The 23,048-nt window shown below is 37.0% G+C and overlaps 5 protein-coding genes and 1 non-coding gene across 6 annotated transcripts; all 6 read right to left on the bottom strand.

Annotated features, from left to right (window-relative positions):
- Positions 1-4,380: 4,380 nt before the first annotated feature.
- Positions 4,381-5,896, bottom strand: RPI2 (ribose-5-phosphate isomerase 2). Its single transcript, XM_016796557.2, has one exon. It carries the CDS (start codon positions 5,492-5,494, stop codon positions 4,715-4,717), a length of 780 nt encoding a protein of 259 aa, XP_016652043.1. The 5' UTR covers positions 5,495-5,896; the 3' UTR covers positions 4,381-4,714.
- Positions 5,897-8,250: 2,354 nt separating this feature from the next.
- LOC103341566 (Auxin efflux carrier family protein) lies at positions 8,251-10,242 on the bottom strand. Its single transcript, XM_008245109.3, has 2 exons — positions 10,071-10,242; positions 8,251-9,750 (listed from the first exon to the last, which is right to left on the bottom strand). Exon 2 carries the CDS (start codon positions 9,715-9,717, stop codon positions 8,368-8,370), a length of 1,350 nt encoding a protein of 449 aa, XP_008243331.1. The 5' UTR covers positions 9,718-9,750; positions 10,071-10,242; the 3' UTR covers positions 8,251-8,367.
- A 236-nt stretch (positions 10,243-10,478) lies between these two features.
- Positions 10,479-10,561, bottom strand: TRNAL-UAA (transfer RNA leucine (anticodon UAA)). Its single transcript has one exon. It is a non-coding gene; the product is annotated as a tRNA-Leu (tRNA).
- Positions 10,562-13,625: 3,064 nt separating this feature from the next.
- Positions 13,626-15,412, bottom strand: LOC148919753 (uncharacterized). The gene is made up of 4 exons (XM_089044425.1): positions 15,244-15,412; positions 14,432-14,527; positions 14,302-14,377; positions 13,626-14,205 (listed from the first exon to the last, which is right to left on the bottom strand). The coding sequence occupies exons 1-4, from the start codon at positions 15,410-15,412 to the stop codon at positions 13,626-13,628; spliced, it is 921 nt and encodes a 306-aa protein (XP_088900551.1).
- A 2,268-nt stretch (positions 15,413-17,680) lies between these two features.
- Positions 17,681-18,301, bottom strand: LOC103341568 (uncharacterized). The gene has a single exon (XM_008245110.3). It carries the CDS (start codon positions 18,249-18,251, stop codon positions 17,793-17,795), a length of 459 nt encoding a protein of 152 aa, XP_008243332.2. The 5' UTR covers positions 18,252-18,301; the 3' UTR covers positions 17,681-17,792.
- Positions 18,302-21,598: 3,297 nt separating this feature from the next.
- LOC103341569 (uncharacterized) lies at positions 21,599-22,199 on the bottom strand. The gene has a single exon (XM_008245111.3). It carries the CDS (start codon positions 22,150-22,152, stop codon positions 21,679-21,681), a length of 474 nt encoding a protein of 157 aa, XP_008243333.2. The 5' UTR covers positions 22,153-22,199; the 3' UTR covers positions 21,599-21,678.
- Positions 22,200-23,048: the final 849 nt, after the last annotated feature.

The following is a 23,048-nucleotide window of genomic DNA, read 5'->3' as shown; positions in this document are numbered from 1 at the left end:
TGCTTAGTCGATAAAACAAGAAGTATACTAGTATTAGTTATTAATGTGTGTAGGGCACACTTTAGATTTTTGCCCTGGGCTTTTGAAAACTCAAGATCGAGCTTGTGTGTATGAGTATACTATCTCGCCCATTTTAATAGAAGAAGTTAAAATAATTATTATTTAAAAAAAAAGGTTAAAAGCAGATTTTGACAACTGAAAATCATCATGCATTTCTTACCAAAAGAAATGAAGATGCTGTTTGCTTTCTTGATTGATTGATAGCTAATAATGTGGCGTCAAATGAATGACATACCAACTTCTTTACCTATACGTAAATTAATTAATGTATTTTGACAAAAATAAATAATGTCCATTAATGTCATTCCAATTCCGGGATAATAGATGTTCGTAATTTCCATACAAAAACGACAATAATTAAGACTAAAACTAGACGACTATTCTCCTATGTTAGGAAAATTCAAGTTTTTGTTGAGAGTCTTGCGAATCACTGCCAAAGGTTGTCCAGAATAATAGTACAATTCTTTTGTCAAATTGAAAAAATAAATCACAGAAATATAATTTAATTAAAAAAATTCACACGCATATAAATCAATATTTTTAAATTTGGTACCGCTTCTTATCGGTATTAATGAAATTGAGGCACATGATCCAATATAGAAGTCCTTGACATGATTATTTAGTTTTATAAATAATAAGAAACGTTTAATATTATATTAATGTGCTAAACAATACAAAAGTCCTTGACGTTGTAGATTCGATTTCTCCCTCCAAAATATCGCTTGTATAACAAAAAAATAAAAACAAAAACAAGAGATTCTAGCTCAAGTAGTTGAGAGTATTTGTTTATGCACCTGATAACTTATGTTCGAATTCATCCTCCTCAATTAGCTTGTATCAAAAGACAAAACTGGTTATTCATGGATCCAAATCCTGTACTTAATTGAGTAAGCATTAGATGGAAAGTTAAATTAGGAACCTCCAACAAAACGCAGCGAATCCAGACCTTTTGTTAATGGCTGTGGTTGGTTGTGTAAAATATAGCTTAATTAGCTTAATCGTTTTAAATGGAGTAAATTTAGGTTTTAGCCAAAAAAGAAAATTTCACTTTTGGAAAAAACCAAAGTTTTTTCAAAAAAAACAGAAAAACCTCTCAACTTTCAAATCAAAGACATGCAAATGTAAAGGATTCATTAGGAAATCCAAAAATAAATAAGGACAATTTTGTCCATTTTGGCTTCTTTGACAAAATTTCTCTCTTCTTTGTATTTTTCCAAAGTCTCAAGGGAGTGGTTTGAAGTCTACATCAAAAGTAGCTTGTCTAAACAAACATCCAAATTCATACACCATCTTAATATATTTGTGAAGGCCAATCGGATTATGTGACCAAAGCACAAGACAAAGCAAGTATGTATGCATGTCTCATATTCTATCTTCACTTCCGGAAAACAACTTCTTTGTTATATTTAGCAGAATAATCTTCACAGCTGCATGCTTTTGCATTTGTGAACGCAGTCTGAGAATTAAAAGGTGATTGGATTGGGAGGGATGATGGGGGACCAGATCAGATCAGATCAGATCAGATCAGTCATCAGTGGTAGCTGAAAATGTGTGCATGCATGTGATCAATCAATGGTGGGATCTATCTACTACACTACAGTCTAACCTCACTAAGCTTCCCCCTCCATCCTCGCCAAACCTAGAAGAAGAAAGATGAAAATTATGCATTTCTTGAATGTTACATAAAGGAAGCGAATTGAATTTGTCGGTACGTATGACTCATGGCGAAGGTGGAGGTGTTGGTTTTTATATCTAAGTCTAACCAGAGTGACACCTAACATTTCTTATGCTACAAAAAAAATATATATAGATATGCAATAAGTGTTTATTTTTTTATCGTATCTGCCGTCATAATTTTGGGTACTTTTTTAAAAAATGGTATTATTGGTAGGGGCAATAATAGTCCGGAAAAAACAGTTGGGTCCTCCTCCTCCTCATGCTCTCATGCTCATAAATAACAATATACCAATGAATTCAATCTCGATATCTTAATGCGCAAGTATGAAAAGGACATGCCCAAAATGCGGACTTTTATCATTTTGTCTTGTGTGCGGTGATAGGCCTGAGCTAGAAATTTAGTTAGTAGTGGAAAACGCTAGGCTGGTGGATTCCATGAGAAACAAAGATAGAAAGATACTTTCCTCTCTCTCTCTCTCTCTCTCTCTCTCTTTCGTGCTTGAAATCATCAGCTTTCACTTTTTTTATGCCAACGAAATGACAATAATTGGTGCATCCTGCCTACCAATTACCTATCTATCCATTCTTCTTTTGTCGATCTGCTTTTCACCGTTAAAAAGAAGAAGAAAAACAGCTTCTGGGCCAATCACAATGTTTTCCCATCGTGACTGATGGGCGTGCTCCCTTGCCATCCATGCCATATGTGGATTGGAATTTGGACCCAATTCCGATTCTAAATTCTCATTTGAGTTCAGAATATGGGTTTAGCTCAGAATCTTCATTGTTATCAAAGCCCAAATACAAGGCCATGCATAGACGACGATGCTGCATAATTCAGCAGCTCAAAAAAAATGAGATAATGGGAAGTTGGGAGCAAGCAAACATCAGTCACACAATAATAATATACAAATTTTTACATCAAACAAACAATTGCAGAAGATAATGGCAATGATCTCCATGCATTCACAACATCAACTTGAACCGGTAAAACAGCCATACACGTATTTTGTTTATGCAGAAAATGGGGCAATCATTCAGGAGGCATGAACCTAGGCAGCTGACTAAGGTCAACTTCATCCAAAATAGGGGTCATGTTCAACTCCCCTTGTCATATATGTTCAGACAGAGACATTAAATGAGATTAACATCACATTACGTCTCTCTCTCTGCATTTTACAAACTTGCAATGGGAGCTGCAAATTATATTGATTACTTGAAAGTATGGTAACAAATCGACTACAACCTTCTTGCAGGCACCCTCAACCAGCAAACTGAGGCGGGTATCTGCAATCAGGCATAGGGCAAGAATGACACAACACAAATGAATTGACAATTGTCCATTTCCTAATCTCAAAACCATTTCCAGTTGTGTTCATTTTGTTTTGTGGCGAAAGCATTGCTTAACAGATCAATTTTTTTCTTAATCTGATGATAACCAAACCTCTAAAGAAGTACGGCCTATGAGACAAGAATGAACGTGAGCAAAGCTGTCTACAAACTAAGAATGAGCATATACCAGAGATCTTGTTTACTTTGCAGACAGGCTCCTCGAAAGAATCCCAAAGTCAAGTCGTGTTAAAAGTTAGAAAGCAATGAAGATGACATTAACTACCATGGAAAGAATCAAATGCTCCCTCCCCACCATTCCAAAGGAGAGGAACATTATGAGCATATCTTGGGTGAATTTGTCTGCATACCAGAATGCAGACATCAAGCGAAGTACAAAATGCGCCATAAAATGTCAATATGGCAGTGGTTAGGACAAGTGAAAACAAGTCAGATAGTACCTGGCCAATAACTTCCATATCATCATGAGGTTGCCGCCGTCAATTCTCCTAGTAAAAACCAGGATAAAGCTAGGGACTCTGTAGAATTTCCTTATTATAATTTCACTTGGAAGTATTGCCCATCAACACCCCGGACACTGTCGTGCAACTGATCAATGAATACTTTCATAGAGTCACTGCGAAAAGAAAGAACAAGGAAACTGAAGAGTGAATTAAAAAAACCCTACCATGCTTCTGCGCAACAAACAATCTCTTCAGATTTGCCAACCATAATCTTGAAAGAAATGTTTCTTTCCTCTTTCACCGTGTCCCCTGCCATTTGAGGTTCAATGCATGTTCCTTGATCAAGATTTTCATTCGTCTTATTCTTCTGGTCTATGCTATATCAAAGTATCAGTCAGAGGTGTGTTTGATACTAATGAGCACATAAGAAAATCCAAAAATATTTGGCGAGAAACCAAACAAATGCTAAAGTTGTAACAAAAAATATTTGGAACAAGTGAACACAACAATTACCTCATCAACTCCCACATTGATAGTCATCTCCTAAATAGTATTTGCATCCATTTCACAAAGCTGCATATCAATAAGAACATCTCCCTGTCCGTGGGTTCTCCGCATTGATAAAGAACACCTTTGTAATGACCAAATCACTTATTTGGGGGCTAAGAATTACTGCACAATTTCAATGGAAAAAATTATAACACTAGGTACCCTTTTCTGATCTTGAATTCATTTACAAGGTGAAAAATAGTCCTGATGAGAATACAAAGATTATGCAATTCAATGATAGTAACTACACAGTGTAACTGCAATTGAAAATCTGAACCATTCCATTCAAATTCATGGATGTCTATTTGTAAAAAGTGAGAACATTCCATTACTAATGCGGTCGAGTTTATATCAAAGCAACATGACAGCCATCATCAAACATAAACTGCCAGTCATTCAGCTACCCAAAAAATCCAAACTTTGTAATATTTCTTGCTCAATGGATCAAAGAAAATATCAAAATGTTAGGAGACCCTCCCAAAAAATAGTGTAAATTAATTCTAGGAGAAAAAACTTCCCTCGTTACAATAAAGACCCAGTCTTCGACAGTTCGATTGGAAACCAAGTCCATATAAATTGCTCCTACATGTAATAAGTTAGATGCCCATCTCGAACTAGCTCCGAAATTACATGACCTACTACTTATTCTTCACCGTGATACCAAGCTCGCTTGCGACAATCACAGTGGTTGCCATGTCCAGGAACATTCCATGCTCAACAACTCCAGCAAGCTGCAAAATTGCGTCACTGGCTGCCTTTAAATCCCCAATATCTTTCTTGAAATACAAGTCCACAATGTAATTGCCATTGTCTGTCACAAAAGGCTCGCCATTTTCACCAAAAGTCCTGAGCTTTCCAACACAACCCGCGTCCTCAAACAAGTCTTGCAGCCTTTTGGCCGTGAATTTCCAGCAAAAGGGCACAATCTCAACCGGCATAGCGAGCCCACTGCCCCCCAAATGCTTAACAAGCTTGGACTCATCAACGATAACCACAAATTTCCTACAAGCACCTTCAACCATCTTCTCCCTCAATAGCGACCCACCTCGGCCTTTGACCAAATTGAGGTGGGGATCGACCTCATCGGCGCCGTCGATCGCGAGATCAAGAACAGGGTGCGAATCGAGGTCCGACAATGGAATTCCCACGGACAGAGCTTGTTCATGGGTCTTCTTAGAAGTGGGTATTCCGACGATGTTCTGGAGCTTTCCCTGGTGCAAAAGCTCGCCGATTCGGTCCACGGCGTGCTTAGCGGTGGAGCCGGTACCAAGGCCGAGGACCATGCCGGACTCGACATACTCCACGGCTTTGTAGGCTGCGATTTTCTTCAACTCGTCCTGGGTTAGAATCACAGAGGGAATGGGAGTAGATAGAGGCGAGGAAGAGGTTGGGGAAGACACCAAAATCCCAGCTTCCATGGACCCAATAACAAAATGGGGGCAACAAGAAGGATGCTATTCAAAACCCAGAATTGGGTTAGCCTAAAAATGAAAAAGAATCAAAACCCAGAAAAAATGAATGAATAGAAAAAGTGTCCTTCCGAGTTATTCAAGCATTGCAGACAAAGAAAACCAGCAGGGTTCTGAAGGAAGGAGGCCCAAACAAAAGAAAGAGTAAAGTGATTATCTATCTATCTATCTAGAAATGTGTGGCGGTCAGCATTGGGGGAAAAGAAAGAGAGGAGATAGGGTTTGTGAGGAGGCGGGTTGGGGGAAGGAGATGTATTTATAGGGGAGAAGGGTCACGACTCCGGAAGGTGGTGGGAACTGGGAAATAGGAGGGTTGGTTTAAAAAAGAAGGGAATTTCTGAGGTTGCATTGAAAATTGAAATTGGGGAAGATTTGGGCATATTTCGTGGTGGGGAAAATATTCAATATCAACTATGTCACTATACGGCAATGGCATAGAATTATAGAACCCTATCCTGTGGGGCTCTAATATACATAAAATTAAATTAAAAAATACTATTTATATATTGAAAATTGATTTTTTTAAGTTTATTTGAAATGTTAGTTTTTTCTTTTCTTTTCTTTTTTGGTGAAAGCATAATTAAAACACATAAAGAGGGAATTTTATTTATTTTGCAAATTCATCAACTATTACATATTCATTAACTTCAGTTCCAAGTCCGAAGAGGCTCTTCGGTGTTTTGTTGGATTTGTTTTGACAAATCAGAAATAACAATTTCACGACTTTTTCTAAGCTTTTTACAGCTAGAGTGGAGCTGCTCTCAAGTAGAATATCATGGTAACTAACTACCCACTAATTTTTATATTTATAATGTTCGAGGTTTTTAGTTTTTTTTTTATAACCGTTTTGAGTATTTAGTTTCATTGAATATATATATATATATTGAGTTTTTTTTTTTGGGGTAGAAACAAGAGTATTTAGTTTGTCGTCAATGCAACATGAGATTTTAAAGTTCGAATAAAACTCACACACACTACACGGATGTTAATACTCGAACCCAATACCATTTTAAAAAGAGCAATTGTTCCAAATCAGTGCACTAGTAAGTCTTTTGCGTAAACCAAACCCTACTCTTTGAATGTTGAAATCAAAGTTTGAATAAAACCGTGTCGAGCCTTTACAAGAATAAGAAAGACGGTTAATATTGTCCATCCAGTATGCTATTGTCTATTTGTTGAGAACTTTTTAGGAATAGGACATCCATTATCAATGGTCTTCAATTGAGAGTGGCGTTTTGAAGATATAGAATAATAGAAATATATCATATATGAATGGAATCAGTTTAACACTTTTTAACGTATTATTTTTCATTTTAAAGAAGCATGGTGGCAAACAACGCATGCCATTGCCATCCATGGAGATTGCTTGCTTTTATCTTATTACAATTCTCCGCATAATATTCTCATCACTCAGATTCCTTTCTTTTGGCACCCAATCACCGGATTTAATAAATAATTCTATACGTAATTAATATACAAATTTGCAAGATTTTCAACTGAGTTTTGTTTATTCAAACCATTTTATTATTTATTATTTATTATTAAGCAGCGGTGATATGTTATTTTATTTTAGTTTATTTTGTTTGGTTTTCTTTTTTCGGAGCTTAGAAAGAAACTACAAAGGGTGCAGAAGAAAGCCTGTTTCGTGCTGTTTTTGACGATGACATTTTCACGTGTGATGTCCATGACAAAAGACACAAGGCATTGGCAAGGTATCTTCTTGGGAACTCAATTACTCGGTATTGGCTTCGACCTCTGACCTTGGTCATCAGTCTCTGGGCCATTAGGTTTTTTTCTTCTCTCTCTTTTTGGTTATTTATGTGGAAAAAGAAGAAACCGACAGGAGTATCAGTTTTTTTCCTCAATCCGTGTCTGTAATTGAATGGCCATGTTTCATTTCTTACGAATGCATTCCAAAACAAGATATATTCCACCGTTACTCACGTAAGTTAAAATAAATTAGTTGCTTTAGAAACAAAAATCCCAAATCTGATCGGAGGCCATGACAAACAAGGTGAAACTTAAAAATAAGCTAACCTAGTAGTAAGTTTTTGACAAAGTGATACGATAAAATATTCTAACGTATGTAGAGGGGATCGAACATGGCTGTAAGAGTTGGTAACAAATTTCGCATTGACCATACAAAACATGTTCTTCATGTGCAATTCAGCAATGGTCAAGGTTCAACCTAGACTTTAAATGAAGGCTTTTGCTTCAATGTTCCATTTTCAGTTAGAGAGTTGGGTCTAGTCAAAGTGCACCAAGATAGGAGTTACATTTGTTTTTGGCACGAAAGTTCTTCGCAAGTGAAGCCATCTAAATCCTACATAATCTTCACAAATATGGGTCAATCTTTTTGAGGGCGCCGTGGAGATGCTTCTTACCAATACACCATGTAAAGATGAACACATCTGAATGAAATAATAATGGGTTTCTATCATGAATGAAAAGTTCAAACAACTACGTTTAGAAACAAAACTTGCTACGAAAGACGTTCAAAGAAAGTTATGTCAAGTAGAATATATTCTTGTTGCACCACCTCAAACACTACTATGCTGTAGCATATAGACAATTAAGGATGCATCTGCTTTTTGTGATGATCTTACACCGATAACACATAGTTCTGCAACTTATGGTGCTAATCTTCTTGTTCACAGCTTTGATTTTTGTTTAAAGAAGCTCCACTCATGTAATCTAGAAGAAACTTTTGACAATTAAGCATCACGACTTTTAAGAAAGTGAAAGAACAAAGCACAATCCACTTCCATCGCCAGTTCCAGAGTAGTTTGTTTTAAAAACAAATCCCAGATTTAATCCAAATCTCAGACATATGTTACTAATTTAAAGTAGATAACAATATACAAAGAAAGGGAGAAGAGGGCAAACACATGCTGCCAGAAGAGAAGTGCTGAGGCCTCGCTTACTGCATAACCCCTCAAGCTTGCAATTGCTCCCAATAAAATTGCGCTTGGTGTCGTGTACTGCATCAAAAGCACAAACCTGTACATTGCATCGCCATCAACCAGAAAATTGAGCTTATCAGCCAACGCCACAATACCAATTCCCAACAGAGGAAGCAATAAAAGCCTTGCCACAGTTATACCAACAGTAGTTCGGAGCCCTAGAGTAGAATCATTTGGCCCCTCTGCGAGCATACCCCCAAGAATAAGCATCACAGAAGGCACCATGGCACCAGCTAAAATCTCTAAGCTGTCTGTGAGGAAGGATAGTGGTGCATCATCTCCGAAGAAAAAAGCTTTTAACAGAGGCACTGTCCCAATAACGATAGCCAATAGAGAAGCAATTGTTGGGGGTTGCAGTATGTGCCGTATTGGAGTTTGTTCAGCAACAATTCTCATCCTCCTGACCACCCTGGGTTCAGCCAAACACCTAATCGACCTGGGACTGTTTCCACCACCTTCTCCTGAGAGATCAACATCTTGCAAAGTGCTCTGTGAAACACTTGAGATGCTTTTGAAAACTCTAGCAATAAAGGGTGTCTTGGAATGCTCAGTTTCTTTTTCTTCAATACCCGGCCATTCAGCTTCTACAAGTAGAGGCCTACTCAAATCGTTAGTTTGTGCTTCTTCAATCTCAACCCCTTCTTCAACAATCTCATAATACTCCAATGGGGGTTCCATCATGTGGTAAACAAGGGTATAAACAAGAATTACAGCAACCCATTGGGCGAAAGAGACATAAGCCACCCCTCTGGAGTGACAATGGGGTCCAAATGGGTTTTTCGGAGTATGACAGACAGATCCAACAACAGCAAGTGGAAGATTTCCAGTATTCCCAAATGCAGTCATGATAATGGTAAATCTGTTTAACTCTGCGGGCGGACGACATATGATCACCACTAAGTACCCAAGCAAACAACCAATAAGTGTACTCACTAGCACATTAACTGGGATAAACCACCACTGAACAAAGTTTTCGAGTGTAATGGATTCGCCTAGTTCAGTAAAGATTAGACATGGCAAGAACAAGGCAAAAACAAGCTTGCTGAGAAGCTTAAAAGTAGCTCTTGGAATCATTTGAGATTTTGGGTGTGAAAGAACCAGTCCAATGACCGTGAGTGACAAAAGTTTCATCAAAGGTACTATTGCACTCATCACATCCCCACTATACTCCAAATTATCTTGATACAATTCCATAAGATACCGAGACATCTTTTCTTTAATTACTCAAAGATGAAGCTCTTTCTGCAATTAGTCAAACAAGAGTTCAAATGAATAATCAACCATTCAACATAAATAGTACCAGTAGAAAAATATCTAAAACCGGAGTTGATAAATTTGCGAGCGCACAAGATGGATTCAGCACAACTTCAATGAAAACAATGAGATACAACGAGGGTTTAACATAATATCACAAACCCAACAAAAATACTATGAGGATTTAACATGGATTTGCAGGATTTTCACAAACCTTAAATAACCCAAGAAGAAAAGTGGGCGATTCAGTACTGAAATTAAACAAAAATATCAACAAAATTTCAGTGCTCGGAGAGAGTGAGACTTACAATTAAAGAAAGAGGATTGAAGAAAGACAAAGAAAAGCTTCACGGGCCAGTAATTGGAATTATTGTTGAAGCTACCGGAAAAAGACTCGCCAGTACAATGCCTTAGCAAACAATTTTAGGCCAAATACTCGACAAAGACTAGGGTCCTTTTCAGAACAATAAAAGAAACAACGGTTTTATTTTGTGAAGTCAAGAGGAAGAGAAGTTGGTTTTTTTGTTTGTTTCTTTTTAGCCAGCTGGCATATGTGGTTCTGAGTCTTTTGGTTCCCACCAACGGAAGAGTGGGCTGGGAATTATGATTTTTTCTTGTGGGTGGGTTTACACAAATTGGGCATAGCCTCTGGGCTTATTGTTGCGGGCTGTATCGTTCGTTTGGTCTAATGAAGAGAAAAAAAGAAACAGGTTCATTGCTGGCTATGGGGTTCGAACCCATGCGCACTTATGTGCAGAAGATCTTAAGTCTTCCCCCTTAACCTCTCGGGCAAACCAGCTGTTGATGTCTTTTCCAACTCGAGTAACAATAAGTACGTACGAACAAACTTGTATTTTATATTTCAGCTCCCAAACCAAATCTTACAATTCTAGCTCCACCCTGAGAGATAGTATTATAATAACACTATGATAAACATGTCCTAATTTTTGGGGCCAAGTCTATGACAAAGAAGTGAGGGTGGATGTAAAAGAATAGGGCTGAACAAAAGTAAGAAAAGGAAGAGCTGAAAAGACAAGACGTGGTACAATGGTACGTTACATATTCCCTGATTCTTAGTTTTGTTGTATAATAATTTGATAAAGAAGAGCACAGTAAGAGAGCGTGAGGGAGACTGAGAGAATGGTACTATATTGTACTGGCAGACACTACAAGTCATCAAAAACATCAGTAACTCCACAGACCAAAGCTTCGCCAACCTGCCAAAGGGTACACCCTCATTTTGGGAAAGCTCCATCTTGCGTAACAGTTGCTGTTTCCCAATATTCTCTGTTTTCGACCCAAAACCAAACCCCTTTGTGTAACCAAACTCTGTTCATGCGGGGGAGGAACCCTAGGGAATGAGATTGTTGGAAAGGAACTAGATTGGTTGGGATTGGAGAGAGACCAGCTATTCCTTTTCATTTTCAGTTACAAGAGAACCAGCGTTTTTTAGCAGACCCCTCTTTTAACGGTTGTCATTATGCCAGCCAGTAGGGAATTCACATTGAGACCACAAGGAAATCAATCATATTCATCTACAGTACATGCACGTACGAAAAGGCATATATACTATTACCACGTTGGCACGTTCATCATCAGCTTTGAGTCTTTTTCAAAATAGTTAATCGTATTATTAATCATTGAATTTAGACCCGATTTGCATTTGAGTTTCTCAATTTTCAAAATCATTTCCGTGGTCAATTTAATACTAAAAAATATATCATTTTACTCCTGCATTTAATAGAAAATTTAACAAAATTGACGACATGACCATTTGTCCTAATAAAACTAAAGATGAAGGATCATAAGAAAGATTTTAGAAATTGAGAGACTCAAATGCAAATCTGGTCTAAGTTCAAGAGACTAATAAAACGATTAACCATTTTCAAAATTAAACATGCATAATTAAGAATTTTCATAAGAAGGTTTTGAATTAATGGTACAATATCCTGTTAAGGTTTCAAAGGTACGACGACATGCGTTTTACTACCATCATGATATTGTTCCACACTTATTAGTCACTAATTACATATAGTCCAACAATTGTAAAAGGTTATACGTACACATTATATTAATGTGTGGAACCATTCATTATAGTTTGTATATTTTATTTTGTCAAGTTTCGAATGAATGTCGTACTTCATGTTATTCCACACATATATGTGGGTGGTGTTGTGTAGGATGAATCTGAGTTGTACACGTGTGTATACGGGGTGGCAGCATTAGAGCCTTTAGATATGTGAGAGTTGGTCAGACAATAAGTTGTGGTGAGTGATCCAGCTGTCTGATAAGATATATACTAGGGCAGCATAGATGGTACGAAATTAGGAGAGATGTCTGTTGGAGTTGAAAGGGCCTTGAAAATTTTCAAACAGGATATGAATGTGATGCCTGCCTAAATCTCTATCCCAGCCTGCATTTAGATCTGCATGTTGGCGTTTTCACCTAAATATTTCTATATATACCCCTCAACCTCCTCTTCCTTCCTCGTACCTTCCCTTTCCTTGGCTATGTCCTCTATTTCTCTCTTTGTTTCTTTTCCATTCATGGTGCTGCTTATTCATTATTAAACTAGCTAGCATGCATGCAAAACTATTTTTGCATTTCAGTGAAGGGCCAGCTAGCTAGCTCAAGCTCAAGATATCTATTTATGTTTCTCTTATATATATATAGACTATTGGAAAAGGGAGAAGAAAATAAAACAACAGCAAAGCAAAAAAAGGAGAGCTAGTTAACGATTATGGAATTAAGGAGCTCTTCTTCAGTCCAGTCCAAGGCAGTTTGCAGGCCGACACTCAGCTGCTGACTCGTTGGTTCAAGAACTCATCAACTAAGCCATACAGCTTAAGTGTGCTGAAAACAGTGGTGTGGTGTGTTTCTGATCCAACGAAGCAGGAGCCGATAGGTTGGTTATTGCTGTCACGTCTTGGACTGAAGGGAGCTCCTTAAACCCTTATTTCATGTTCTTTCTGTCAAATATTTGATTAATTATATATCTATGTAGCTTTAGCTGCATCTAATTTGTACTTATTTTCTCTTCATATTCATCATGGTAATGATTTGCTGACTCATTATTATTTATCTGTACTCCTTCCAGTAGCTCGATCTTCATGCAGAAAGCCATGTTTTTGAGAGATCATCAGGAGCTGCAACTGCCTGCTGCTTACAGATAACAGACTCACTAATTCCCAGCTGGAGCATTCATCAAAAGAAAATGATAATAATTTATTACCAGTTAATTACTTCTGATTAAATCAACCCCAAATTATTTCTCATGTGCCTTCAATGGATAATTTGGTTAGTTATAATTATTGGAACTGCATCATCTGCTCTCTAAATTGATTCCTTAATTAACCAGACATTGGAACACATGCTAAGCAAAGGAATACTCCGGCATGTTAATGTTTAGCTATTCAAGCTGGCTTTGTGTATTGGTTAGAGAGAAAAGAAGTTCTGAGTGCTTTTGTATAACTGCTCTGCTTGCTCACAGAGTATGTGAGCAGTGTTTTTGTATATATTTATCTGTAAGAAAATGAGCTCATACGGCATGTACAAGACCATTAGCTCTAAGCTGGATTCACACACTACTCATCAGTGAATCTCAGTCATCCATCATGCTAAACTAATGGATCACACAAATTACAATAAAGGCCCTACACTTGGTTTAATCCCCTTGTCTTGGTATAAAGAGTGGCTTCACTCAAGCTTTTCTCAAACCCACACTCAGCAAAGTAAGTGTCAATTTCTCTATACCAGGCTCTAGGTGCCTGTTTTAACCCATAAAGAGCCTTGTGCAGTCTATAAATTCTATCTTCTTTGCCTTGAACCACAAATCCCTCAGGTTGCTCAACATACACTTCTTCTTACAGCTTTCCATTCAAGAATGCTGACTTGACATCTAGTTGATATAACTTCCAGCCCTTTTGTGCAGCAAGAGCAATTAAGGTCCTGATTGTGTCCAATCTAGCAACTGGAGCAAAAGTCTTATTATAGTCAATTCCTGGTTTCTGCACATATCCCTTAGCAACCAATCTTGCCTTGTTCTTTTGCACTGAACCATCTAGATTCTGTTTGGTCTTGAACACCCATTTCACTCCAATAACTTGTTTGTCACTTGGTTTGTTCACAAGTTCCCAAGTTCCATTTTTCTCAATCATAGATAGTTCATCCTCCATTGCTTTTATCCATGACTGATCCTGTGCAGCTTCTTCATACTTCTCTGGCTCCACAATGCAGAGATTGCATTGTGCTAGAATATCATTTATGTTTCTCCACTTAACTAGTGTATGATCATAAGGTTTAATGATCTTAGTAGTTTCATGGATATTTCTCTCTTGTTCTTCAGCTTGAGAAGAGCTGCAAGGACTATCACAATTGTTGTCTACTGTTACTTCATGTAGACTGGAATCAATCTTAGTTTTAGATTGATTTGAGTATTTGTCACTGCAGTAGGTATTTATGTCTGTGCTTTCCAGTTCTAAGTCATACTTTCACCAAAACTCTTGACAAAATCAACTTCTTAGTGAAATGATCAAATACCATGTACCCTTTTTCACAAATAGCATATCCAACAAAAAACCCCTGACACTCTTAGCATCCAATTTCTGCCTTGTTTCTGTTGGTACATGTACATAACAAAGTAATCCAAACACTTTGAGATGACCAATACCTGGTTTTCTGCCACTATATGCTTCAAATGAAGTGATATTTTCCAGTGCCTTGGTGGGTGAACGATCTAAGAGATACACAGCTGTGTGAATAGCTTCTGCCCATAAGAGAGTAAGGCATATTCTTCTCATGAAGCATTGCCTTGGCCATTTCCACCACAGTTCTATTTTTCCTCTCCACCACTCCATTTTGTTGTGGAGTATAGGTTGTGGTTAGTTGTCTTTGAATGCCACCTTTTTCACATAATTTGCTGAATTCACTAGATGTGAATTCACCTCCTCTATCACTTCTCACACACTTCACTTTGAAACCACTTTACAATTCTACCATGGATTTAAACTTTCTAAAACAGGTTATTTCATCTGATTTATACCTTAGAAAGTACACCCAAGTCATCCTTGTGCAATCATCAATGAGTAGCATAAAATATCTGTTTCCAGCTATAGATTCAGTCTGCATTGGACCACATAGATCTGTGTGTATAAGTTTCAGAGGATTTCTTGCTCTCCAAGCTCTGCCCTTTAAGAAACCAGTCCCTATGTTGCTTGCCCAATTGACATCCCTCACATACACCATTAATTTCTTCTAGATATGGAAAACCATGAACCATACTTTGGTCTATTAACTGTTTGAGACTTTTGAGGTTTAAGTGGCCTAACCTCTTATGTCAGATCCAAGTGCATTCAGTCACACTAGCCCTTAACACAATCTGATCATTTTGCATTAAAGATAAATGATAACACCTATTATTTTTCATCTTGACCTTGATAACCAACTTGTCAAGTGAGGGGCCATCAAAGATGCAGCACATGCCTCCACCAAATAGCAAATGATACCCATGTTCATCCATTTGACCAAAGCTCAACAAATTCTCCTTTAATCCAGGTAGAAACATGACTTCTCTAATGTATTTCTTGCCAGCACTAGTTTCAATCACCAATGAGCCTATGCCTGCAACATCCACCAAATTACCAGTAGGCATTTGCACCTTTCCACAAACATTTGTCCTTATATCAACAAGCAATTCTGCACTTCAAGTCATGTGGTTGCTACAGCCACTGTCAATATACCAGTTTCCATTTATTTTCACATCAGAAATGACACTATTGGCAAAGAATAGGTTTCCAATCATCTCAGTTTGATTGACACAGTTGGCCTTTTGAGTAACCTTACCTATGGTGCATTCCCTAGCCAAATGTCCAAACCTATCACAGTTAAAACATTTAGGCTTCCCCTTATATCTACACTCACCAAAGTGAAAGTTGGAGCAAACCTTGCACTGTGGTTAGCAGCATCTTGAGTTGTCTGTTGTGGTGAACCAAAACTATGATTTGGTGCATAATTATTCTGCTGAGGCTTTCCTTTCGATTCCCATGGTTTTTCCTTAGGATTCCAATTCTTTTGAGACTTAGAATAATTCTTGCTTTATTGCCCTTTTGAATTCACAGAAAGAGAGGCAAATGCTCTTTCAGTGGTATCCACATTATGTAGATCAAACCTTTGTTCTTGACTTTTCAAAATAGCTACAACTTCCTGCAATTCCATAGTCTCCAAACTTTTGGTATTTTCAATAACCAGATAAATAGGGTCGTATGGCTTGCTAAGGCTAATCAACACTTTCTGAACAAGTCTCTCATTAGTCAGAATCTCACCAAATGTTTTTATTTGGTTTATCAAATCATTTAGCCTAGTCAAATAGCCAGATAAGGTTTCATCATCTCTCATCCTAGCATACTCAAATTCAAGCCTCAGATTTTGTAATTTTACAGACCTTACCTGATCACCACCATGGTACTCTCCATACAACAAATCCAAGCCATTTTTGTTGTTTCAGCATTAGCTATTCGTGGGAAAATCTGATATGAAATCGCAGTCTGAATAATGCCTAGGGTCTTAGCATCTTGCATATAGACACTGTTGTTTTCTCATCAACTTCCTCTTCTGAGCCTCCTTCAACCTTCTTCTTTGAGTCGAGATCGAAATCCCATTTTCAACCAGCCTATAACCCATGCGACTTGAAGATCGTCATCATTCTGATTTTCTAGAATTCGTAATTCTCGCCAAAGAAGATCGGAGTTCTTACTTCAAAACTTCCGATCCAGCCATTTTTAGCTCAAATGAAATGAATCACAAGTCGAAAACTGATTTTGCGAACGTTCTGCAACTTCGCTTAAGCTTCAACCAAACTTGAGTGGAGCTCAATTTCTTATGCCCAGATCTTAATCGATCCAACCTGGCTCTGAGGCCATGTTAATGTTTAGCTATTCAAGTTGGCTTTGTGTATTAGTTAGAGAGAAAAGAAGAAATTCTGAGTGCTTTTGTATAATTGCTCTGCTTGCTCACAGAGTATGTGAGCAGTGTTTTTGTATATATTTATCTGTAAGAAAATGAGCTCATACGGCATGTACAAGACCGTTAGCTCTGAGCTGGATTCACACACTCATCAGTGAATCTCAGCCATCCATCATGCTAAACTAATGGATCACACAAATTACAATAAAGGCCCTACACTTGGTTTAATTACCAAAGTGAATACACAATTAACTACAAGGCATATTTATGCTAAGCTTTATTCAGCTCACATCTTATACGCTAATTAACACGGCAATCATAGAATTGTTAGGTTTGTCTAGGAAGCATTTAGTTAATTTAGTTTTCTTTTATATGATTCTCTCTCTCTCTCTCTCTAAACAAAAGAAGTACTTTTCTTTTTAATTATGTCAATTAATAATATTATAAAGACTGGTGCAGTTTTGCGAAACACAGGGTACACCCTTTGGGAATTTCTTAAATATTTGAATATAAAATAAAAGATATAAATAAGTTAAGGTTGTGGAGTTGCAGTGGCCGTCGATCTTGTAAGCATCCACAGTAGTTGATTCCCCAATCATTAGCGAAATGTGCCTTTTTTATAAATAAAAATTAAAAAACTAGTGGGCCACAGGAATAATGGACCAAGTCTGGTTGATAATGATAACAAAGCTAATTCCAGCTAAGCCCAACTTAGAATGTCCAATATAGCTCAACTGTAACGGCCACTTTCCAAATGTTATAACTTTATAATGGGCAACTCCAAAACTGAAGTGGGTTGTGTTGGAGCAAAACTCAACGCGTGTGATGAGATGAGAGTGATTCTTTGATATCCTAGCTAATTCACATTTTAACGTGTCATACATTAGTTTGTTTTATAGAGGTAAACATCTTGTAAGGTAATTGATTCGAACTTGGACGTAAAAGGATGGACACACTATTTCGGTCAACTGATCAGAATATATATACATACAGAAGGAGCGCTCAAGAAGAAAACAACTCAAAAAAAGGCCATACATAATTAATTCTATGTACGGATCTAATTATGTAAGCTAGTTAAGAGTTAGGACCCCCTTGGTGAGATCAAGTAAATGGAAGAAAAGCAACAGTGTTGAGGTGGGCAGGCTCAAGATGATCAAAGCTATGGTTGCCAAAGCGAAGCTCGGTCTGGTGTTCATCAACTGAGATTGCAAGAGACCCATGAGTTGGCATATAAAAGAATCGTAAGTGGTGTAATAGCGCTTCTCCCAGTCGAGCCAATCAGAGGGAGGCTCGTAGTTCCTCTCCACCATCTTCATCTCATGAACCCTCTTCCTCAGAACAATCATGTTCTCATCCACCAGCCTGCTCCTATAGAAGTTTTGCCGGTACTGCTCATGATCCGCATCTTTTCTGCTTGACGCAAACACCCTTGTAGCAGACCGTGCAGCTCGCTTTCGGTGTCGATCTATGCCTGAAAATGGGTTAAACGAAACAATGGAAGAAGAAGAAAGGAGTGAAGTTGATGCCATTGCTAATTTGCTATATTGGATTTGGAAATATTGAGTTCAATGTGGTATTTGGAGGTGCTAGGCGCTTCTATTTATAGGCTTAACAATAATAATTGAGAAAGTTTGTAGATTAGGAAAAATGAAAGGTGGTGGGGGCATGCGACATGCGACATGCGACATGCGGCATGTGCTGGAGAGGCATTGTACGTACAAGGCACTCTTTCCTTAGCTAAGAAGGAAACAAACTGGGAAAAGGGATTGTGGCTGCTAAAACCGTGTTTTTTATATATTATTTTAAGAGGCACTTGCACTTTTTTGACGCGTAAATTACGTGGGAGATTCGGAGAAGGTTAGGCCCTGTCAGTGTCGTCACAAAACACAACACTTGGGGCAGTTTTTTGGTCCGTGCCAAATTTGATCGAGTACTTGATCTGATTTGAGGGCTTTGATTCAATCGAGCCAGCCATCATAGTTTATCATGAATTAAAATGTTTAGACTGGAAGGGAACGAGTCGTTACGTTTGCATAACATGCAGCCAGTTTCACAGAAGCCTTCCTTCCTCCATATAAAACATGGAATGGGAATAAATGTAAATTATTAGGGGAGGTTCTTGGAAGTATAGTCTGAAATATCGATAATATCAACGAAATATCGATGATATTTCTGAACATATCCATGTACATATCGTATAAATATCGACAATATTGACGATAATATCGGAAAATATCGATATCGATAATTTTGCTCACACTTCAAAGCAATATTTTGTCAAAATATCAATGTAAAGGAAAAAAAAAAGGAAAAAAAAAAGGGCAAAAATGGAAGAAAAAAAAACACAAAAGGGATTTTGAACCCCTCACATTTTACTCCTCTAACACCTTAACCACCACATATCATTTATGTTTTGGTGATAATATGCTAAAATATTTATATTTATATGGATGACATGTTAACAATTATATGCAAAACTATTTTAGGGATTTATCATTTGATGAATACTCTTCACAATACACTTACTCTACACATAGAGATGATGAAGATAGTGAAAAATTTGAACCTTATAAGAACTCTATGTGGTACTAAGTCACTCATGTATCTTACTATACAATGTATAAAGTATAAAATAGTGTAGTAAATCATTATATATAAATGATTATGGTGTGTTTAATATTTTTTTCATTAATTACTACATATTTTCTATACTCACAGTGTTTGCCAGCAATTAGCTGTATAATCAACTTAAATCAGTTAAATCTATAATGTAATGCATTTCTTTTTATTTTTTTTAATAAAATAATAGATAATTGACTAAATAAACATTCTCCAAAGTTTTAATAAAAATTTCCAAGTTTTTCTTATAATTTTCATGGTTTTTATTCAATTTTTATCGATATCAATAATATCCCGATATTTTCATCGAAATTTCCATGTTTTTGGACTACCGATATTTCCGACATCATCGATATTTAGACCATAGTACTAAGTCACTCATGTATCTTACCATGTAATGTATAAAGTATAAAATATTGTAGTAAATCATTATATATAAATTATTATGGTGTGTTTAATATTTTTTTTTCATTAATTACTACATATTTTATACACTCACAGTGTTTGCCAACTCGCTGCATAATCAACTTAAATCAATTAAATCCACCATATAATGCATTTCCTCTTCTTTTTTTTTGATAAACTAATAGATAATTAACTAAATAAATATTCTCCAAAGTTTCAATAAAAAATTTCAAGTTTTTCTTCCAATTTCAGTAATTTTTATTCAATTTTTATTAATATCGATAATATCTCGATATTTTTATTGAAATTTTCATGTTTTTGATATTTTAGACCATGCTTGGAAGGACTTTGGGAGAAGCAGCTAGCTGCGTCGCTGCTTGTGCGTGATTGGATTGACTTGGACGGCGTTTATATAGTTTTATATTTGGCATTCCAAATAATAATATTAATTTTTTGAATCTTTTATAGGATGATTGCTTGCTCATGGACAGGATTAGAAAAAGAAAGGCGCAAAGGCCGGAGCAATAATACATAAAGAATTACGGTCGATGGAATATTATTGCATGATTCATCTCCTCTCCTCATCCGAAAAAGGTTTGGATTATAAGGTAATTACACTCCTCTCCTGCTAATTATTATTTTTTATACAAAGGCGATAGTATTTTATTTTTTCGGCGAACAGAGTAGAGTCATTGATACGAAGGCAGATATAAGATTACACCGGAAGAACACTGTCTCTAGAGGAGGGATCTTGCAGACAAGAAAGTAGAAATAAAAGAATATAAACAACCATTACAGGAACAATGAGCAAACTCCAGCAACCCCTCACGATCGCACAACACCAAAGGAGTAGATCCCACCAAATACATCAACTCCACCTCCATGGAAAAGATCTTAGAAAAGCTACCACCAAACCCTTAAATACAATAGCACAGACAACAAAAGGGCAAATGTGGAGATCAAGCAAGATCAGTCCAAAGAGCTGGAAAACAGCCCCTAAAAGCCTAGGGGGGAAGACAAAAGCTTGCCAAAAATCAAGGGAGCAAAATCCCAGCAAAAACTGGGGGGAAACTCTCCACAACATGACGGGGGGGAAGGGAAGCCCGATTTATTAGCAGAAAGGAAATGAATCCATGGGAAACCCCTGGATTCAAAAGAGAATGCAGTAGCTTTAGGAAGCTTTTCGGGTTGAAGGAGAAGAAGAAGTTTCAGAAAGCGATAGTATTTTATTATGAGGGATGAAACTACAAAAATCAAACTACGTTCTAGAAGATTATGCGAGCTTCTCTATATAAAATTACACTCATGCTATATAGCTAAGTTTAAAATTATAAAAGAATAAAAACGAAGGTCTTCCGGTCGACCTTGTGAGTTAAACTACCATACCTCCCAACCTCCTCCTCCCTTCACCGGTGATAGAGAAACAAGTCAATATTGCGAAATAAATTAAATGATTAATTAGAGAGAACCATTATATATAATATATAATTGAGAGAAAGCTTTCCATTCCATCACTTGATTTTAAGGAGTTAAGCCATGCTCTTTTAGAAGGAAAATCCTTGGCTCTTTACAATTGAGGGGAAACTCCTCTTTATAACCAATGTGATTTTTACACGTGTCAAATTATTTTAATATTATTTTTATTTTTTGTTGAAACTTTGTCAATATTGCTAGAATTTAATAAGTGGCAAAATCCCATTGATTTTAAGAAGGAGCTCCTACTTAATCTTAAAGAGCCAAGTCATGCTCATTCTAGAATCTAATTATTTGTGTTTTGCTTTTTATTTCCTCATAAAATGAAATTCATGATGTTATGGGATCAGTCACCTCCCGGTAAAGTTGGAAAAACACGTTGGACCAAAATAAATAATTAAATAATAATAATAAAATTAAAATTTGTTTATATTGCATGTGAATTGATAATATTTGTCACTAATGAGCTAATAAGATCCCCTTGAAAATGTCCAACAAAGCAGCCGTAGAAATTGGGACGCTGAGTGTAATGAGAGCAAGCATTCCCAGAGCCACGCAAGGCCTTGTGTTCATCAAATGGGTTTGCAATAACCCCACGGCTTCAAAGATGTCCGAATTGTAATTATCATAATATCGCTTCTCCCATTGCATCCAATTTGCTGGGGGTTTATGATCACCATCTTGCATCTCTGCCGCCATCTTCATGTCGTGAATTCGCATTCGAAGAACAATCATGTCTTCGTCAACAAGTTTACCATCGTAGTTATCACGACCGCATGATGCGAAAATCTTCAGAGGATGCCTCCTCCTCCTCCTCTGCATCTCAAATAACCCCGTCTTCAGGTGCGGTTGATGAATGCCGGAATTGGAACATGGCGGTGTTGGTGATGGCAGAGCTGAGTGAAGAGAAGAGATTAGCATTGTGCTAGACATAAATTATAAGCTTGCAAGCCTTCAAATGTCGGATTAAGGATGTGGTGTTGTTTTGTTTGCGAACAAGGTACGTACATGGTACATATATATATAGGGCTTGTGTTGTGTGTCCAATTGGAAGAGAGAGACCGCGTAGGAATGACATGTGGCATTTTGGCGCGTGACTTTTTTGAGTTAGATTCCTAGAACTAGAAAGGGTTTGGCACATAGCTGCCAGGAGAGTGAACCCCCAAAAGAAGTTTCTTCCTTTTGAAGTTATCTCATGATGGGCCCGGCAAATCTTATTGTTAATTAGATTTTGTAAATCTGGGGAAACAGTTGTTTTTCCGCGTGAGCAACAGCCGTTTGATTATTCAGGTATTGTTTCTCCTCTTTTCTTTGGACACATTCAGTTCAGGCATAGTTTGAATTCGAAGCAGCCCAACTCATTTTCACATTTATCGGTTATTATTATATCTTATGAGGGTATTTTGGTACCTCTAGAAAGACATCTTCTCAGCAAATCTTTATAAGCGACAGAGATGGATGCAAACGTGGCACTATTACAAAATTGTCCTACGCGTTTTAGGTTGCGTTGATGTGCTCTTCTTCTACAATCGGAAAAGAGAACACAACAATAATATAGCAAATTATAAAAACGGGTAACCATTTTTTGGGCCCCATTCCTTCATGTATTATATACTATATGATGTATTTACATCTAAGTCAATTCTGAATTTAAATGCGGACTTGTAACAATATGCTCACCTCTTTGTACCGAAGAGTTCAATCCTTTTCCCCGTATATTAGAATAGTTTACAATAAATTTTTGTAAAAAGATTTATGATTTCAAATTTGATTAGCAATGGATACTCAAAGTAGAACTGTAAATATGAACATATTAGTATTCAAAGTGT

Source organism: Prunus mume, linkage group LG2 (genome assembly GCF_029339155.1).
Source record: "Prunus mume cultivar Tortuosa linkage group LG2, ASM2933915v1, whole genome shotgun sequence".
Taxonomy (NCBI): domain Eukaryota; kingdom Viridiplantae; phylum Streptophyta; class Magnoliopsida; order Rosales; family Rosaceae; genus Prunus; species Prunus mume.
The sequence above is the reverse complement of the archived record's forward strand: the minus strand, read 5'-3'. Positions and strand labels throughout refer to the sequence as shown.

What these genes read in the sequence shown, in the direction of transcription:
- RPI2 (XM_016796557.2), bottom strand. Translation starts at nt 5,494, where the DNA reads ATGGAAGCTGGGATTTTGGTGTCTTCCCCAACCTCTTCCTCGCCTCTA.
- LOC103341566 (XM_008245109.3), bottom strand. Translation starts at nt 9,717, where the DNA reads ATGTCTCGGTATCTTATGGAATTGTATCAAGATAATTTGGAGTATAGT.
- LOC148919753 (XM_089044425.1), bottom strand. Translation starts at nt 15,412, where the DNA reads ATGCCTACTGGTAATTTGGTGGATGTTGCAGGCATAGGCTCATTGGTG. An exon ending in ATATAGTGGCAGAAAACCAG is followed by an intron (nt 14,378 to 14,431) that starts GTATTGGTCATC and finishes ATGTACCAACAG; the next exon opens with AAACAAGGCAGAAATTGGAT. An exon ending in TTTGTGAAAAAGGGTACATG is followed by an intron (nt 14,206 to 14,301) that starts GTATTTGATCAT and finishes TACCTACTGCAG; the next exon opens with TGACAAATACTCAAATCAAT.
- LOC103341568 (XM_008245110.3), bottom strand. Translation starts at nt 18,251, where the DNA reads ATGGCATCAACTTCACTCCTTTCTTCTTCTTCCATTGTTTCGTTTAAC.
- LOC103341569 (XM_008245111.3), bottom strand. Translation starts at nt 22,152, where the DNA reads ATGTCTAGCACAATGCTAATCTCTTCTCTTCACTCAGCTCTGCCATCA.